The sequence below is a fragment of the Microplitis mediator genome, chromosome 11 (assembly GCF_029852145.1).
Source record: "Microplitis mediator isolate UGA2020A chromosome 11, iyMicMedi2.1, whole genome shotgun sequence".
Taxonomy (NCBI): Eukaryota; Metazoa; Arthropoda; class Insecta; order Hymenoptera; family Braconidae; genus Microplitis; species Microplitis mediator.
This window is the reverse complement of record NC_079979.1, coordinates 16458530-16479026: the sequence shown is the minus strand read 5'-3', so window position 1 is coordinate 16479026 and position 20497 is coordinate 16458530. Positions and strand designations below refer to the sequence as shown.

At 29.3% G+C, this 20497-nt stretch overlaps 3 protein-coding genes and 1 long non-coding RNA gene across 5 annotated transcripts; 2 read left to right on the top strand and 2 right to left on the bottom strand.

Annotated features, from left to right (window-relative positions):
- Positions 1–1935: 1935 nt before the first annotated feature.
- Positions 1936–6273, bottom strand: LOC130678005 (sorting nexin-12). The gene is made up of 4 exons (XM_057484969.1): positions 5936–6273; positions 5411–5506; positions 5194–5318; positions 1936–3213 (listed from the first exon to the last, which is right to left on the bottom strand). Exons 1-4 carry the CDS (start codon positions 6098–6100, stop codon positions 3108–3110), a joined length of 492 nt encoding a protein of 163 aa, XP_057340952.1. The 5' UTR covers positions 6101–6273; the 3' UTR covers positions 1936–3107.
- A 1039-nt stretch (positions 6274–7312) lies between these two features.
- On the top strand, positions 7313–12323 carry LOC130678006 (uncharacterized). Its single transcript, XR_008991742.1, has 5 exons — positions 7313–7444; positions 7598–7690; positions 9209–11589; positions 11660–12068; positions 12143–12323. It is a non-coding gene; the product is annotated as an uncharacterized LOC130678006 (long non-coding RNA).
- A 1506-nt stretch (positions 12324–13829) lies between these two features.
- Positions 13830–15307, top strand: LOC130678004 (speckle-type POZ protein B-like). 2 transcript variants are annotated; one of them, XM_057484967.1, is made up of 4 exons: positions 13830–13981; positions 14052–14581; positions 14648–15089; positions 15188–15307. In XM_057484967.1, exons 2-4 carry the CDS (start codon positions 14084–14086, stop codon positions 15223–15225), a joined length of 978 nt encoding a protein of 325 aa, XP_057340950.1. In that variant the 5' UTR covers positions 13830–13981; positions 14052–14083; the 3' UTR covers positions 15226–15307. The 2 variants fall into 2 exon arrangements, with proteins under 2 accessions (XP_057340950.1, XP_057340949.1); XM_057484966.1 differs by having other exon boundaries at positions 14052–15089.
- On the bottom strand, positions 14603–20354 carry LOC130677998 (uncharacterized). The gene is made up of 7 exons (XM_057484945.1): positions 20217–20354; positions 19698–20142; positions 19391–19621; positions 17605–18216; positions 17390–17537; positions 16424–16652; positions 14603–16339 (listed from the first exon to the last, which is right to left on the bottom strand). The coding sequence occupies exons 1-7, from the start codon at positions 20240–20242 to the stop codon at positions 16129–16131; spliced, it is 1902 nt and encodes a 633-aa protein (XP_057340928.1). The 5' UTR covers positions 20243–20354; the 3' UTR covers positions 14603–16128.
- Between the last annotated feature and the right edge of the window lie 143 nt (positions 20355–20497).

Genomic DNA, 20497 nt, shown 5'->3' with positions numbered 1-20497 from the left:
ATTGTATACCTTTTTGTGTATTTAGATTTAAATTGTGAATTAAAATTATTAAATTGTAATATTCTTCGGAATAAACAAATTTTATAGTTTATTGGAAGAACTAAAATAAAATAAAAAGTAATTGAACATAATTTGTTATATCGCCATAATCTCGTGATGATAATAATTGAAAATAAAAATTTGGGAATTAAATAAATTCTCTGCGCTGTTATAAATAATTGACGAAAACATAAAAAAAAAAATATTTTTTACGGCAAATTAAATTTATTAGCGATGCCGTACTATAGTATTTTCACTAAGTTGAATAAATCATGTATGTAACACTTATAATTGTAATATAAATCAATAACATAAAATTATTGAAAATTTATTATCATTTTTTTTTCTACACCACCATATTTTTTTTTTAAATTGTACAATAGAAATAGAATAAGTATAGAAAAATATGTAGCAATAATAAAAAGAACATTTTTGAAAATTAATTTTTTTTTTATATATTTATGTTATAGATTTTATATATTTATGTACTTATAAATTATGATTGTGTAATTTTAGTTTTTTTTTTTTTTATTCTACTGCACTAATAATTTTAGTTTTAATTATCTTTAGTATTCATCCGCTCATAAAAATATGTAATCCCTAGTAAAGTATGTAATTAAGATATGACATATCTTTGCATAAGAAATGATATTTGGTGACGTTTGAATTTAGGGATCGTGCGCGTTATAATTTTAAGTAAACCATCATCACCGAAATTTGTACCGTAAGATAACGAATTGAGGGAACAGTGGCAATAATTTTTGAACTCTCGTTTTGTTTATTTATATATAAGAATTAGTATTTAAAATTTATGAGATTTTTTTAGCAGAAATTAGCAGAGCTGCTTATTCTACTGGTAGCAGGAGGTGTATAAAAAATTCAAAAAAAGTTCGATATGTGGAACTTCTAAACTTGAGACAGATTAAAACGACTAGAAGTTTTTTTTTCAACTTTTGTAATTTTGATAGTAAAAAAAAAAGTTTATTTACCCAAGTAGTACAGAGACAACTTTAAGATGTTCTCTTAAAGGACAAGAGAAAGTCTGCTACGGCTAAGACTTTATATGAGCGAATTTTGAGTAAAAAAAAGGTTTTTAAAACATATTTCAACTCCATTTTACCTTTGTTTCAAAATGATCTTGAAGTTAGCAGCCAATTAAAAATTTTTGGATTTTTGTTTCAACAAATAAATTTCAAAAATAATAAAAAATAAAAAAAAGCACTTGTAGAAAATTTTAAAAACTACAGGTGCAATTTTTTGAAATATTTTTTTTTTATAATTTATTATTTAAAAAAAAATCCAAAAATTATTAGACGTCGGCTGAGTATTGTACTGAAGTCAGCCGACGTCCAATAATTTTTGGATTTTTTTCAAACAATAAATTAAAAAATAAAAATATTTGAAAAAATTGCACCTGTAGTTTTTAAAATTTTCTACATGTGCATATTTTTATTTTTATTTTTTTTTTTAAATTAAGGCGTTGAAAAAAAAATCCGAAAATTTTCAACTGTCCGCTGACTTCAGGATCATGGCTGAGTTCAGTATCATGTTTCAAAAAAGTTCACAAATTTCAAACTTTGAATTTTGTATTAAATTTTTTTGATTCTTATCGAGCTATTGGTTTGTAACGAGAACTTTTTCATAAACTTTTTTTTTTACTATCAAAATTACAAAAGTTCTATTGGAACTTCTAATCTACTGACACGTTCACATGTTCCTTATTTTGAACTTTTTTGTAATCTCTTTTGAATAAATTTTTTTCACCCGGAAGAGACATCAACCCGAGTCATTTTCATCACCATCAGTAGCTGACACAGTCAAGGATTTTTATCAATAAAACGTGACTTTTTAATTACAATAGAATTTATTTATTTTGTAATAAATATAAATAATAAATATTTTACTCATAACTATTAATATTATAATAGATTTTATTTTTAATTATTAATTTAAACAAAAAAATTTCTTCAAGTTTCCAACAATTCATTTTTTTTATGGACAATTGATTGATTATCAATTGGAATATAATCGATACTGTCCAGCCCAATAAAAAAATATTTTAACGAGTACAAATGTTTGAATGTTTGATTTATAAATACAATTTGTAATATTTTTGAGGTGGAAAATAACAAACAGCGACTATCTCATTAGATAATCACAGCCCCGGAAGTGGGATAAAATCTTCCATGTGTTACTCCAATTTATAATAAAACCTCAATGATAATTAATGTACAAATTACTTAATTTTAATCCATGGTCACCATAAATAATACTCCATACGTTCTTTATTAATCAAAACTTGCATCTCATTCAAACTTTTATTTCCAAGGCTTTAAAAAAAAACATCAATTACTTTATTATAAATTACTGTGTTATATTTATTAAACAATTAAATAAAATACTAGTGAGCATTAATCTGCAAACTTATTCAAATAAAATGACACAAAATCCTGCGCAGTTCAAAATAAAATAATTAAATTCACATTAAATAAATAATTTAAAAAATTACAATTTTTATTCCATGTAAAATATTGAATTATTTATTTAAAATTATATATATATTTTTATATATATATGTATATTGATGTTTCTAAAATTTATTAAAATACAGGAAATTTAATATTTATTTAAACAATGATTATCGAGAAAAAGTCAATTTGTCATGGTTTCATTCACCATCTTAACAATACGTCATGTATTACTTATTTTAAATATAATTTTCAAATACTTTATGCAAAAATTTATAATTATTTAAAGTCACGGGTTTGTTGTGACTAAAATAAAGTAAATGTTTAACGCCTTCTAATTTTTTTAAAAATGAGTAGCACCTGAAGATGAAGATGTTGGTGAAATTGTACAATTTAAATAATTTATTACAAGATTATATAAAATATTTAAAGTAATAATTACGTAATTGAAAAAATGAAGAAAAGTATGAAAAAAAAAAAAAAAGTACAAGTAGAAGAAAAATACTTAGATAACAATAATAATATTATATACTGTTGTGTTGTGTTCTCAATTTAAAAATCATTAATAGTTATTAATTTTAAAGGCATTTTATAAAATATCTACGTATTTCGTATTTTTCCAGGGACATAGTTTTTATCTATAACTTGCTCTTGTAAAAACATATGTAAACATCGTTCATTTTGTGCTAAAGGATGTCCTGCAATCCTGTAATAAAATATATTTTTTGTTAATTATAATAATAATAATTATAATAGTTGTAGTAGTACTAGTACGGCTGCCCAATTTCAAAACACAGTAAGGGACAAATTTTTCAAAATCGTTTTTTTAGTATTTTTCATTCTAGTGAATTCTTGTAAACATGATTCAGTACATATTTTAAAAATTTTATTTTTGTTAGTTACTGTGTTCCGAAATTGGGCAGCCGAGTAGTAGTAGTAGTAATACTAATAATAGTAATTATAATAATGCTGTAATGTAATTTATTAGTTGAGCAAATGCTGTTTTACATTATTCTTAAAATTTTTGAGATTTCTGCAGTTTAATTTTTTTTTTTATAATTATTCATCATAATTTTTCAATGTAGCCAATATTTATTTTAAGAGGATTTGCCATCTATTCTCTTTCTCACACATGTGAACGAACGAAACGGTCCTGGTTGCACTTACATTAGCAAATGGAAATTTCAAATGAGCCGTTCTACGATATAAACAGAAATTTCCGAACCGGAAGCATTTCATTCGATAAGTAATAACTTTACGAATCGAATGAAATATTTTATTTAATTATTTGGGCCTTTATCTATGAAAGCGGTTCATTTGAAAATCGCCTGTTTCACTCTCTTATTATAATTTTTTAGCTCTCTTTTGAAAATTTTAACCCGATTGTTACTTCTTAATTAATTATTTAAACTATTAAACCATTTGAATTCTTTATACACAATTTACTTCTCCGCTGTATGTGTTCTCGTATGTACATTAGGGTGGGCCGAAAATCCGCTTTTTTTAAATTTTCATTATTAATACTAAAAATATTTTTCCTCGTACAAAAAAAAAATTTTTCAGAAATCAAAAAAAAATTTAGGTCGATTTCTTAGGCTCGCCAAATCCCGCTAAAGTTAGAAGTTGTTTAAAATTTTTTTTCCAACACATTTTGATCGGAAATTTAATTCTCTACAAAAAAGGTCCAATAATAAAATTACGTAAAGTTGATAGTTACTGAGATAATTGCAATTTTGCTCTAAAAAATTAAATTTTTCAAGACGTTATTACTTTTTCAGGTAAAAAATAAATTTTATCGTATAAATTTCGTAGGAAATTCGATTTTCTACAAAACAGACCTAATAAAAATTTATTCAAAGTTGATAGTTGAAAAGATGATAGCAATTCGTGGTGAAAACCACCAAATAACGAGAAATGTGACTATCTAAACATAAAACTGCCAGTTTCTGAATAACCATAAATTTCAAGTTTTTACCAGAAGACCAATTTTGTAAGAAATTTACATGATAAAATTCATTTTACCCTGAAAAAGTGATAATATCTTGAAATATTATATTTTTTAGAACAAAATTGCAATTATCTCAGTAACTATCAACTTTACGTAATTTTATTATAGGACCTTTTATGTAGAGAATTAAATTTCCGATCAAAATAAGTTGGAAAAAAATTTTTAAACAACTTCTAACTTTAACGGGATTTGACGAGCCTAAGATATCGACCTGAAATTTTTTTTGTTTTCCGAAAAATTTTTTTGGTATTAATAATGAAAATTCAAAAAAAGTGTATTTTTTTGCCCACCCTAATGTACATGTGCAATTTTGAGATTTGAACAATTTCTAGATTATACTTATTATCATTTAAGTCTATAAAACTATTCAAAATAATCGGGTAGAAGTTTATTTTTCGTTTTATTTATAAACTATTAAGTATAATAATAATAATAATAATAATAATAATAATAATAATAATAATAATACTTTAACTATTTCCTTAGAATACTTAAAATTATTTCAATTAAAATGATAAAATTCATATCTATTAATTATTATCACTTAGATAATTACTATCTGCTGGCAAAAGTGATTCAGTAAATTATCTTAGTAAATTAAATTTATAAATATAATAGTTACGATAAATTTATTACTACTTAAATTATTAATAACCAATACCAATAATAATAACTTACTTGTTAACAAATACTTCTAATCCCTTTCTACGATCTTCAATAAAATCATCTTCAAAAATACCATCGTCTCCACGAAAAGGCATCTGACGTTTCCACGCCTTGCCGGGTAATGGAGGTACTACAATCTTTAATTAAATAATAATAATAACAATAATCATTATAAAATAATAACAACAGTAATTTAATAATTAAAATAACATTTTTCTAAATTAATTACCTTACTATCTCTTTCTAATTCATTTCTTAACCATTCAAAATCGCTGTATCTTCTTCTTACACTCGAATCTTTAACTTTAAAAACTGGTAAATTTGTCTGTAAATAAATACATATATATATTAATAAAGTATAGTCACAAGTATGTATACATATATATATATATATATTAAAGCCATATGAATATAAAGTATTAATATTATTAGTTATCTATTTATATAATTTAAAAAAAGACAATGGAAATGTCAATGACGCGCGTAAGATAAATAATGATTCAAAAAAAAATAAATTCTTTGACAGCAAATTATATGAATCACTTACAGAGATGATAAATGTCACAAGCAATAGGTGAAGGCTGTATAAAATAAAACTTATTACATCTAAATAAATTTAATGATTAAATAATTGATGGTAACGAGCGAGCTCCGAAATCAAAATGCCAGATTGTGATTTTTTGCGCTGATAGATAAGTAAATGATAGTTGAACTTATGTACGAAGGCTGTATAATTTTTAAATGATAATCTTACCCTCATACGAACTTCGTAATCGGTATATCTCTTTTTGCCGACACCATGAGTGATCGGATTGATCACGTCGATTTCTAAAAAATTAGCTGGTGCAGCGTATGCATCATCGAGTGTTTGTTTTTTGACATTTAATCGTCTTGTTGCGTCCACAGTTGTATCTGCCATTATTTTACTTAAATATTCACTTAATAGAATCCACCTACCAAATGATTAATGATAAAAAACAATTTATGATAACAAGAGTAACTCACGCTCACGAAATAACATATATAGTACTAAAAAAAAACTACTGTGTCAGTCTGGGTTATAATGATAATCAGATGGCTTGCAGGCAAAATCCCCACATCACATTCTGACCAGTGTATATTTCGCCAAAATACGTTTCCATGAAGCAACAAAATGCCCAAATCACATATAGCCAAAGTGACAAAATGTTGAAGTCACAAAATGCAAATGTTTCAATACGTTGGAATAAAAACACGCCCAAGTAACAATTCGACCAATTGAAAAAATGTCAAAGTTAAAAAATGCTGAAATCATACTTCGCAGAATTCACGATTCGTCCAAGTGACAATTCGTCAAAGTTATGAACCCTAATAGCCACTTTGCATTGAAATTGACGGTAATTTGATGTTGAAATTACCTGAAATCTGCTGCCCGAATTCACAGACAATTTCACAGCAAAAGTTGAAAATAAAAATTTGCGGTTAATTTTTCTTCATTTTAAAGGTAAACTTTTACGAAAAAAAACAGTCGGTAATGTTCATTCTTACCATTTCAGAAGGTAAGCAAATTTATACATAAAATAGTCTACAATTTGAGGGTAAAAATATACTTAACAATTTTTCAAGTCAAATTAACGATAAATTGACATAAAATTTGCCTGAAAATTAAAGACAACTTTTTTCTAGTCAACTTTTGAAGTGAATTTACATTCTAATTCGAGCAGTAAATTTACATCAAATTCAATAGCAAGTTGCATACAAATTGACGTAAAAAATGGAAAAGTCCGAAGTTGACGGAAATTTGACGAAAAATTCAACGAAACTTTTGTACAGTAAACTTTTGCTCAAGTAAACTGTGCTATTAGGGAAATTACTGGTGATCGGGATTTTAGGTGATTGGAAATTTGGGTCATCGGGATTATTAGTAATTGGTAATTCAGGTAATAGGGATCTGGGTTATTGGGATGTGTCCTATCGGTTACTTTTCCAATTGGAACCTATCCCAAAGAGGTCTTCCCCTTCCTTTTAAATTAGGTATAGTTGGAATAGCGAAACTTTGCGCTTCGGTTTTTTACTCTCACCATCAAGGTGCAATGTTTTAGGTATTAAATTTAGATGGTGGGGGTAAAAACCGAAAATATCCGAAACGTCTCGCTAATCGTATGATTTTCTGATTGGCTCAGCCAATCTCGACATTTTCAGAAATTTTCATTCCTGTATCGACGAAAAGAACGACCTGGAACGACCATTTTTATTATAATTACGCTTCTTCGTGCAACCTTATGTGAGTAATCTAAACGTATAATCAGAATCAATTTGTAAGCTTACAAACATTGTAAATTTTTAAATATTATTATCATAATTTAATTCTTTTAAAAAATTAATTAAATTATTTTTGATGATTTTCGTAATTTATTTCATTTTTAACTTGTTCTAGGCAATAATAGAAAATTAATATAATGAATGTTCATCCGGAATAAAAGTAGCATTATAAAAATCACATTCCTTGTAACAGTTCATGCTAAGTAAGGTAAATGTAGATATTACTGTGGTTTTTTGTAGGTTTTACTTCGAAAGCATTTTTATAAAATTAATTTCAAGTTGATAATACATTTTTTTTCGTATACTAAAGTCTTTATATTTCTCTTGCTAAGATAATAAAATCATTTGGTACAGTTGAGAAAATATTTATTTGTCAGACAACTAAATCATTTTATAGTGCCAACATACCGAAATATTAAGGCAACATATTATTATATTAACACTAATAAATATTAATTAGACACAAAAAAATGTATTCATTTAGAATAAATATATATTTGTTCAAGGTTAATAAATGTATATTTAAACCTGATAATTATTGACTTAGAAAATGAGAAATTCATTGAATTGAAATAAATAACAGAGTGCTGTTGTCATTAATTAGTAATGTATAATGTGAATTAAACAAATTTTTAGTTGTAAATAGATGTCAATTAGAAACAAAAATGATTTGAATCATTTTAAATTAAATTAAATGAGAAAATAATATATATAAGTATGAAGTAAAGAAAAAAATTTGTTTTTTTATTTAAAATGTACTTCTTATTTCTGTATATCGAAAAGAAATATTTAAGAAAACATTAAAGTCTTAATGAAATACAAGATATATGACCATAAAAAAAGACAGTTGTCACTCTGTTGAATAACACTATCTAACTTATGATTTGTATTTCTGTTGAAATATAATTCATCAGATAGATATAGTCAATTCATTATATTCAAATAATTTTTGAATAATATTGAACCACGTGTCGATGTCCAATTTTAATCATATTACAATATATATATATATTTTTCAACCAATAGTATTTTTGAAACCTACTTGAATAACTATGGTGGATTATGACAAAATCCTTTGAAAGATCCACCATGAAGACAAATCTAACAGCTAGATTTCTTCAAAATCTATCTAATTAAATTTATATTTTAATACTCAAAACTATAAAAAAAAGCAGATGATTTGTTATTTCATTTAGCAATTTATATTGAATGGTTTAATCTCACTCCATTGATAAGTGAGCGGGTAATAGGTCTTTTAGCTGAATAACCACGCCCGCAATAATACCCACACTTACCCTACACGTTTAACATTTTGTGAGAAATGAATTTTTTTACAAAACATAAAATTGAAATGACAATAAAAGTCATTGCGCAGCCGAAAGAGAAGTAGATTTCTCATTGTTCGTTTATTTATTTTCAAATATTCAGATAAAAATTAATTAAAAAATAAATTTTACATTATTCCGTTCTTACATTAATTTGTGTCATTTAATAGTTACGATTTGGATGTCATCGAGTTGTTTTGATTTATAGTCAAATTAGTTTTTTCGTTTAGTAAATTTTCATCTAATGATAATCTATTTATTTGTTTTATAAACTATCGATTCTCATTGAATAAATGAAAGTTATCTTCGAGAACATATCGTTCAGCTAATAGTGCATGTTTAGCACAATTTTTTATAATTTATTTGTTCTCATTCTTAACTTTTGTTTCTTTAATTTTTAGGAATTAATAATGGATAATGATCACATAAACTATGATGTACAAATAATTGCCGACAAGAAACCCCCATGAATGAAGTATCATCCAATGAAATTGAAGATGGATCATTGTGCAAGAGAGTGAGTAAATTCATTTTCATTGTCTACAAGTCATTGGAGTAGCATAAATACGTATTTTTCTTTAGAAATTTACAGTCGTAGTAGAAACAATCAAAGTATTTAAAAATGTTGATAATTTTTGAATGCCTTAAAATAACATTAATTACACATCATTGATTCGAATAACGCGCTGAGAATATGAACAATGACGCCAGACAATCAAATTGCGTTTCACGTCATGTGACTTTAAATTTTAGATATTTTCCCATACAATTTCTGTAGACTTTGAATAGCAAGCGCTACTTGATACAGGCAAGTCGGGTCATTTTCTAAATGAAACTCTTTGAATGTTTCATTCAATTCCATTGATATCAGGTTATTATCAAAAGGAAACAGATCACAGACGAATTCTCCAATTAAAGTAAAATTACCAAAAACTCCTCGATTTTCTAATTTTTTTTTACACAATAAACGTTTCCGAGAAACAAAAAATAAATGGAACTCTTTGGCAGATCGATTTCGCTCTCTGTACAAAAATAAGTACGTGATATTATTGTGGTTTAGTTGATCAGTAGATGCAATAAATTAGGCATTAATTTACCCATGAACATTCTCGGCAATTAAATCTAAGTGTGGCCGAACTATAAAGATTATGTTTGTAACATTAGTAAGAGGAAGTTGGCCACCAACTAACTCGTACATTTTAACGACACCATATTCTTCTAATAAATTATATTTGGCGATAAGACCAACCGGGCCAGCGAGTGATTGGTCCCAAACGATAGCCTGTTGTAAAATAAAAATATTATAGATATAATTTACATACATATCGGAAATTATGTACCAAGTTAACGATACCCTGAGTTATTTTTAGTAGAATTCATATATATGGTGGAATTTTTAGATTTTTTTGAAATTCTAATAAAATCTTAGTATTTACTTTTGGGCCATCGCATTTTTCGATAAGACATAACAACTGTTTTCTCGCTTGTTCCTGGAACAAACCGATATTGAGTCGTCCTCCGGATAAATGCGCTGATGACATTTTGTCGAATTAATTAAATAATTATAGATAATGATGATAGCAGTAGATAATATTATTTGTAGTTGGAGTATAATAAAATAGTGTCATAATTCGGGAGGTTTTTATTCAAAATTTTCAGTTTATGTATATGTCAAATATATACTTATATTTTTTTTTAATATCAAATTTTTTTGTTTTTCCTGAGGCTTGTAGTTTTCAAACTACGGTACTGATTATGAAGACAACATATTGACGGCAAAATGGATTGTTTCCTTTTTTGTATGTAGACCCTCCCTAATATCACCCCTGATAGCCACCTTATCCACAAGTTAACTTCAAGCTACTGCCGTATTCTAGAGCCAACTTAAAGAAAAGTGTTGGAGAGCAAGCAGTTTCCTTTAAGTTGACAGAAAATTGTCTGTAACATGAATTCAATTTGACTACAAGTGCGACTATCAGACAATGACAGTTCAAATTACATTTAGATGACGGCAGTAGATTTGCATCAACTTGCACGCAAGTATTATCCAGCCGAGGCTTACCACCCTGATAGCCACACTCTTAATATAATTGCTCATCAAGTTCTGCAGTGAAACACTTTCGGCTGACTTAACGACAAGTTTCTGTCAAGCCTCGGCTGAATAATACTTGCGTGCCAGTTGGTGCGAATCAACTGCTGTCATCTGAATGTAATTTGACAGAAAAACTTGCCGTCAATTTGAAGTGAATCTTTCAATCAACTTAACGTCATTGTCTGACAGTAACACTTGTAGACAAATTGAATTCAAGTTTAAGACAATCTACTGTCAACTTAAAGATAACTGCTTGCTCTTTAACACTTAACTTTTAATTGGCTTCAGAATACTGCAGTAGCTTAAGTTAACTTGTGGATAAGGTTGTTATCAGGGCAGAAACTTGTCGTTAAGTTGGCCAAAAATGTTCCACTGCAAAACTTGCTGAGCAATTAATTATATTTAAAGTGTGGCTATCAGGGAATTTACCTTTAAATAGAGCATAAATTAACCGCCAATTTTTTTTTACGACTTTTGCTTTCGGCAAATTCAGGCAGCAAATCTGAAGTAATTTCAATGTGAAATCACTGTCGATTCCAAGTCAAAGTTGCTATTATAGGGTATAGATTGGTCAAAAGCAAAAATGTACCCACATGAAAATATACCTTAAAATAAATATGTAAAACATGTGCAACATTACAAATGTCTCCTGATCAAAAACCACACTTCTATTAAGTCATCGGATAAATGGTTAGAAAAAAATTTATATAAAAAGAAAAAATTTAATAAAAATTTATAATCAATATTATTTATATTCAAGATTTACAAGATGCTTCCTATCAAATTTGCACAAGTTTTTAAAAATGTGTCTGTGAGTGATGACATTAGTTATGGTCGCAACATGAAGTATTCGAATATCCTTAGAGAATTTCATACTACAACCTATCTATGGAAAAATGGTGGCAGTTCTAAAGTCATGTGTAAAGTGGTTCAAGAAGATCCAGTCGCCTCACAGTTTAGATCAAGCAAATTAGAAACCGCTGTTAACATAATTGTTCCTGATGATGGTGAAAGATTCCTTGCTTGTACTGGGGAAATGGAATTTAATAAGCCCATGGAAGTGTTCGACTATAGCTATTATTTTCCTTTCATAATTACCTCTCCAAGATTTAATGTTGCAGTTGAATTCGAAGTAAACCCAAGCACTACTGCAGTGGAAATTTAAAAAAGTAAGTTTCTTTATTATACAAATTATTATTGATATTTGATTTAATCAATATTTTTTATGTTATTTATGTTTCAGAAACCTATTATAAAAATAAAACTTTTGATCTACTGATTCTTTTAGTGATTCTTTATCATGTAATATTAAAGACTTTACAAAATTTCTGTTAAAGAAACTTTTGCATTATAATTATATTATTAAAGCATTATTGTTAAATAAACATTTTTTTCATTCTTTGTCAATGGTCATTGTTTTTTTTTTTATTTATTCAATGAATAATTGTTTACTTTCAATTTGAAATCCATGTTATTATATAACTTACTCTATAATATTATAACTGTCAATATGGATGTTGACAGCTTGAAGATCCTGGCGATTGGTTTCTACTAAGACTTTTTTTTCTAAAGCCTTTTTAATTCTAACTGCTTCATTTTTTTGCTATTGGAATCAATTTTTACTAATTATTTTTCAAGACTGTACCTAAAAATTTTTCCAACTTACACAAAACTCCCTGACGTTTCCCTGATTTTTTCAGTATATTTATAAATCCTGAAAATTTCCCGGTTTTCCAGAAATGCGGCCAACGACTGTTTACCCTGAAAGCACAAGAGCCTGGTCATGATTTTTATGGATGTGTTTTGTTTAGGTTTCAAGTGTCGGGTGACATAAAACGTTTCAAGACCACTCGAACTATGCTTATATTTCTCTGAATACAATAAGATAATTTATTTATCTATTTATTGCAAATTTTTTTATAAACTAAATATATAATTTCATTAGTATGTGCTACAACGTTTTATTATTCAAATTATCGACTAATTTACGTATTTTAAGTTCATTTATTAATTAACAGGTGGAAGCACCTGCCTTAGTAGCCACTTTAGCTTGAAATTGACGGTAATTTGATGTTGAAATTACCTGAAATCTGCTGCCCGAATTTACAGACGATTTCACAGCAAAAGTTGGAAAACAAAAATTGGGTAATGTTCATTCTTATCATTTCAGAAGGTATGCAAATTTATACATAAAATTGTCTACAATTTGACGGTGAATAAATACTTAACAAATTTTTCAAGTTAAATTAACGAAAAATTCAACGAAACTTTTGTTAAGTAAACTTTCGCTCAAGCAAACTGTGCTATTAGGGCACTTTCCTTTAAGTTACCTTTAGAATACGGCAGTAGTTTGTAGTTAACTTACGGTTAGGGTGGCTATTAGGGAGAATGCAAATTCACTTCATATGTCGACTAGAAAAAATTTATCGTCAATTTTCAGGCAGATTTCTACATCAATTTATTGTTAATTTGACTTGAAAAAATGTAAAGTATTTTTTTACCGTCAAATTGTAGACATTTTTATGTATAAATTTGCTTACCTTCTGAAGTGGTAAGAACGAACATTACCCTTTTTATTATCTAGTAGACAGTTACCTCTAAATTTGTTAAAAATTAATTGCAAATTTTTCTTTCGAACTGGGTAGACATTATATTGCTGTCAAGTTGTCAGTTAATTTCCGGCAATTTTTATGTCAATATCAAGCTAAAGTGGCTACACAGAGAAGTCTTCTCTCTGGTGGTTATTAGTGTAGTTGTCACTTGATCCGATAGGAGCGTCGAGGTCGTTTATTCATATTGGTGGCAAACAGCAAGGTTACTAGAACTGGTACGTGGCCCGGCAGGTATACGACCTAGCCATAAGCAACCCTACCAAAAATAAAACCCTACCCTACCTCTACCCTCCATAACAGTGCAGCCAGATCGCGGATGAAAATTTCCCCTTCCCAAGCACCGTTTAAGCTGTGAGTGAAGCTAAAATGGTGCGAAGGAAGGGGAACTTTTCGTCCACGATCTGGCTGCACTGTGGACTCCATAATCTTGGCAAACGGAAGCGTGGACATAGCAGCGACAAACCATTATAGTAATTATACCTCATTGCCACGTTATTAATAATTTGTGTTAGAAAATTACATTAATTGTGTTTATTGCAGGAATCATAAAAGAAAAGTTGTGTCTAATTAAAATGCCTCTACAACAAAGAAAACGAAACCTTCATAGAAATTCTCAACCTTGGGAAATAAAGGATATAAATCAACTACTTGAACGTGCAGACCGTAACGGACATGAGGACCCCGTCACTCTGAAGAATGATTTTTCTCACGAATTTAGGGGACACAAAATCGAGTGGGAGGTCGAATTGAAAATTTCAAGTTCAAAGCTATTTCCCAGCGGACTGAGTTTATCATTCATCCCTGGAAGCGGAATGGATGATGACACCTGTAACTTTTACCTGGTTGATATCGACAAAAATCATCTTTATATTGGACCGAGTGACCAAAGTACTTATACTAATCGTGAAGACCCAGATTTTGTTCCTGACCGTTTCCAAAGAAAAAAAGAAGATCTGCTTCCAAACAATACTATGACACTGCTCGTAGAAGTTTATTCTTACTGGGATTGGGATCGTTATCCGATGATACCTCGTCCGGCATTTTTATCAACTACAGCTCCAATTATCGAGGTACCAATTGATTACTTTGGGTTATATAACAGTCGAGAAGATAGCGGTGATGTTATTGTCATACAGGTGCAGAATACTAAATTTCGAGTTCATAAAAATGTTTTAAAAAAAGGGTGTCCTGTATTGTACGAAGTTGTTCATCATCAGCAAACATCCTACAGCAAGAACAACTCTGAATTAACTCTTACGGGTATCAATCCAGAGATATTTGAAAAAGTTGTGGAATATATCTATACTGACAAGGTCTGTAACTTAGATGATCATTCAGAGTATTTGCTAAAAGCTGCTGATAAATATGAATTGATAAGACTGAAATTAATGTGCGAAAAGTCGCTTGTCTCTAAATATCTCGACAATTTTAATGCTCCAGCGATTTATGATTTAGCTATCCGATGTCACGCTCCTCGATTAAAAAAAGCTGCCGTGGTTATTCGGCCAACTATTGAAGACCCCAACGCACCCACGCCTCTTCCGACCATCAGCACAAATTTAACCGAAGACGGATATGGTATGTTTTTACTTCCTTCATTGTAGCGAAGCTTATAATTTTTTTTACTCTATCAAAGTATTAGATTTAAATTATTTACTCATTTTTAACTTTTTCAGAATTAACGAGAGTAGAATGTTTCTCTAGCACGGAGTAGATGTTTTTTACATCAACAGAGATCATCTTGTTCATTCGTAACGATAACATTTTTGGTCTTAAAAAATTCTATTATTATAAATTCAATACTTATTAATTACATTTCTAATCCGTTCCATAAATTTGTTCATTGAACTTAACTTCTGTTTGCGTTTTTTACTTCCGCTACATTCTTTGATAAGAACTTAAATTTACTTCTAGTAACTTATGATCTGAATTTCAATTGAATATATTTTGAGGTATTTATTGAGTCATTAATCAATGTATCGTATCAAAATTGTAATTTTTCAATTACAAACAAAGAAATAAATTAAAGTCTACTTATATTGAAAAGATTTATTTATTTCATATTCCAGTCTAATACAACAAAACTTTAACAAAATCTTAATTATATAATTAAGTTATTGTACTATTGAGATCAAGTGGTATCATTAGCTGGTAAGCATTTTTTTTATACACTATTAAATGTACCATAGCGTAAAGTAAATTTTCCATTTCATTGTTCACTTCAGCTTGAACAATTACGACGAAAAAACGATCTGTTAACAGAAATAGTAAATTACACACCGAGGGAGAATAATAAGACATTCCGATCCATCCAGTTCTGATAATACGTTGTAGACATACATAAAAATATCAACAATTTGACGGTAAAAAAATACTTTACATTTTTTCAAGTCAAATTAACAATAAATTGATGTAGAAATCTGCCTGAAAATTGACGAAAAATTTATAAAATTAATTAAAGTAGTTAATTAAGTAGAAGCCCCAATTATTGACAAGAATAAATTTCATCTATTCCAAATTATATGAACGTGTATATAATTTTCCGAGTGTCAGTAATTGAGTCTTATTTTTTTTTATAAATTAATCGAAGTTAATATCAAAAGTAATAATTTTGTGATCAATTATTATTTTTCTTCTTCCGACCACGAGCGCTCTTTTTTTGTGGAGGCTTTGGTGTGAATTTTGATGGATAAAACATCGCCGGCATACGCTGGAAACAAATTAACGCTGGTGTCAGTACTAGTTTGTCAATCAACGGCCACGGGGGATTAGGAATTGTTTGGAATTCATCGTCACAAAAAACAGCTTCTAGATCAATTGTATTTTTTCTGTAAAAAAATGTAATAAAATCATCAAATTATTTAAAAAAAAAAATGTTTAATTAAATAGTAGTAGTAAATATCAAAACTTACCCAGATTTTGGAGTTTCTTCGTAAATATTAACGAATGCTCCATGTCGAGCAGTATGTCTTAAAACATAACGTCCTGGTGACATTTTCGTCATATGTTCAACGATATTATATATTATAGAATAAGAATCTTCGCCTTTTACGTTGTAAAGACGTTTTATTTCATTGTTTATAGCATTCGCCGAACGTCTTTCTAGTTGGATGTACTCGGAGTTGAATGCTGATACACGAACTGAAAGATTCATTTAATAAATAAATATTTTCAAAATTTTAATTAGTAGTTAATAATCAGGGTACAGAAGTTTGTGCTTAACAATAAGAATACAGGGAAAGAATTCGCCCAAATTTTTCTATATCAAAATTACGATCGCGAGCAAATTCACGTGAATTAAATTGAAAGATATATTCGAATATCGAATGCCACAAAAAAATATTGAAATTGAGGTTGTGAAAAAAATGTCAATAAGATAATTAGCAAGACCACCAGCAAGACAATTAGCAAGATCGCCAGCAAGACAATGAGCAAGACCACCAGCAAGACAATTAGCAAGACTACCAGCAAGACAATGAGCAAGATCGCCAGCAAGACAATGAGCAAGACCACCAGCAAGACAATGAGTAAGATAATGAGCGAGACCACCAGCAAGACAATTAGCAAGATTGCCAGCAAGACAATGAGCAAGACCACCAGCAAGACAATGAGTAAGATAATGAGCAAGACCACCAGCAAGACAATTAGCAAGATCGCCAGCAAGACAATGAGCAAGACCCCCAGCAAGATAATTGTCTTGCTGATTGTCTGATTGACATATGTTTTTCACAACTTAATTTCGACGGCTTTAATGACACTCGACATTTGAATATATCTTTTAAAAATTTGCGCGAATTGTTTTCTTTTATTCTTATGGTCGAGCACAAACTTCCGTACCCTGTTAATAATTAATAATTAAAATATTTATTAATCTATACCTCGTAGAAGAGTTGTGTCAGGTGTGAATGCCAACGAAATCCATTGTTTCGATGCTTCCTCGAGTGTGACAGCCTCAGCACCCAATGCCAGTTGATGTTCTAATTTAGGTGCGATCTTGATTCGATTGATTTCGCCATTTTTCAATCTCTAAATTAATAAAAATTATTAATCTAATTAATATCTCATTTAAAAAATAAAAAATATATTAATTTACCTCAATGCCATCAATTTTTGACCGCACTAATATTTTGTAATCCTTTTCAATTTTACTTTTTAGCAGTTCATTTTGTGACGAACCACAAGCGCCGATTGTATAAATATTATACTGATAATTATGCCATGATTGATCACCTTCATCTTCATTGGTCTTATGATTATTGTCAGGATCCTGATAGGCCGGGTGTGCAGACTCTAATACTGGGTCTTGTGAAATAAGCGACGAATTGTCAACAACTAGCAATGAACTCTTGAGAATGTACTTATAAATCCATGCATTTTTTTGCAAAGCGTTTTTAGCCGTTGGTGGCAAAGGTTTGCCGATAAAAACGACATTTTTATTATTCAATTCTTTGACTTCGACCGGGAGGATCCAATTATTTGCATAAGATGGATCGATATTTGTAGCCAGACAATTTAATCCAGATGACGTTATAACTAAATCGACATCATGAGTCTGTGCTAATTGTTCAAGATTACTATCGATATCTCCTAAAAATACTGAATGTGACTTTTTAATTTTTAAATATCTCGATTCGATGGTTTTTGATTGAGAATCAAATATATAACGACGTTCTGGATTTGGTAGCAATAGCACTGGCAAGTTTTCCTGCAATTAAGACTATAAAATATTTTTTGGGATACCAGCATCGAAACTTGACGTTTCAGTGTCTCTACAGCCAGTCGAAAGAAGCTCATTCCAGTCCAATGCCGCGAATTAATACGCGCATGCGTAAATTGCGAATGCCTTCAGTCAGCGGGCAGAAACATTTTTTCACCACACCTGCACTGAAAGTTTAAATTCCTGCCCTGATTAGAGGGAAGAAAGTCGTTCTTTTCTTTTATGAGAGAAAAAATGATAAAAATTAGCGCACGCGCCATTCTGCCCACAAACAGAGGCAAAAATTTAAACTTTCAAGTACAGATCTGGTGAAAAATAGTTTACACACCACGGAGGAAGGCCGGATGTCCCAATCCGTGTTTGCTACCGGGCAATTATACAAGTGGGTTGGAATGTCCTACTTTCCTCTCTAGGTGTGTAATATATTAGTGTTTCGTCCCTTGGAAAGAAACAAATAATGTCTTTGCCCGCTGACTGAAGACATTCGCAATTTAAACTCTGATAAGGTAAAAGCCCCTATACCCGTTCAGTACCATTAGTCGCTCACTTTAACTGTTTATGGACTTTAACTGTTTATCGACTATGGGCACACTTGAGGACCTTATTTAAAAAATTAATAATAATTAATTATCAAAATTATTCTTCAAACTTAAATTTTATTCTAATACTCGAAACTTCAAAAAATAACTATAAAAAAAAAATCTGGTTGTTCATTTTATGTATTAATTTATATTGAGTGATTTTATCTCTCCAATGAAAAGTGAGCGGGTATAGGGGCTTTTACCTTACTTGTCATTTGTTTAATAGTAATTTCATTTACGTAAATGACAGTTCTGACTGTGATTAAGTTTTATAAAAATTACTGTGAATAATAAATAGCATTTACAGTTTCTGCTTAATTATAAATCACAAATGACAATTTACCCTTACGCTGATAGTTGATGACACCATTGGTCTTAAATTATCTTGTTTCTGACTGGCTGCTGACACTGAAACTTCAAGTTCCAATGCAGGTAATCTTGAAAAATATTCTGTGTAACTCTGAATGAAACACGATTTCAAACTGCGTGTGTCAGCCCTCACCCTGGTCCGAAACCGTTTTGCTTCATCCCTTTTCACACAATAGACTACAATATCAATAAAAAATAAACTATCAACTCACCACATCAACTACAGTTGAATTAAAAGCAGCAGAAATCTTCAACTCAGAAGTTAATGGAATGTTGCCAGCTTCTAAATAATATCTATGAAGTTGACGAGCTGCTTTTAATTTAATATTCCATTTGTAATTAATAAGATCTTCACGTGTCAATTTAAAGTATGTTGGTTTCCAATGCTGCTTACATAAATCCAAGTAAATTTTCTGCTCTTCATCAATCAAACTTCTGAGACTCTAAAACAAAAATCAATCAAAGATCAATTATCAAAACCAAACAATATAAAAAATATTACATATTTAAAATACGTACTACAACCGTCTCCAACTCTTGCGGTTTTAGTGCGCCAGATTGTTCAGATGTCCCAGGTGATGATAAAGTTTTATAAACGCGTACACAAAGCGCATGTTGCTCAGCAGTAAGACTAGAAGGTCTTGGGAATATAATATTTATTCTTTTTGCTATTCCAGGTACATATTGTTTGTATTTTTTATCAAAATTCTTGTCATCACCGTCACCAGGAGTTTCTTCTGATTGATTTTTACGTGACTGTAATTTTCTCTCAACACTTTGTTTTACTTTCAGTGCTTTCAAAGAATTAACTTCTTCAAGTGTCACATCTTTCTCGTAATATTTGTGAGCATCTTTCATAGGATCCGTGAATGTTCCCTGAAGAATCTTGTACATAACACTTGTAGTTTCTAACCTATCGGGATTAATAAATTCATTGTCGATGACGTCGCTCGTCGGCGGATTCCTTTAAAATAAAAAATAAATTTACTATTTATTTGACATTAATTACAAATATAATTAATAATTAACAATTCTTACCAGTCAATTTTCAAAAAATCTTCCATTGTTGTATCGCACGTGACGACTCTTGAAATTTATCGGCTCTTCTGTTTGATTTCTTAGAATTCGTAAACAACTTCTAGTAACTTTTTTTTTCCACTAAAAATTACGAGTGTGAATGTAGCAGCTGTCAGACGAATTTTAAATTATAAATTAATAAAGTAAATAATTAATAAAATTAAATTTTAAAAAACGCGCATTTTTTAAATTTGAAATTAAAAAGCGCGTTTTTTCAAAATATTTTTTTTAAAATTATTTAC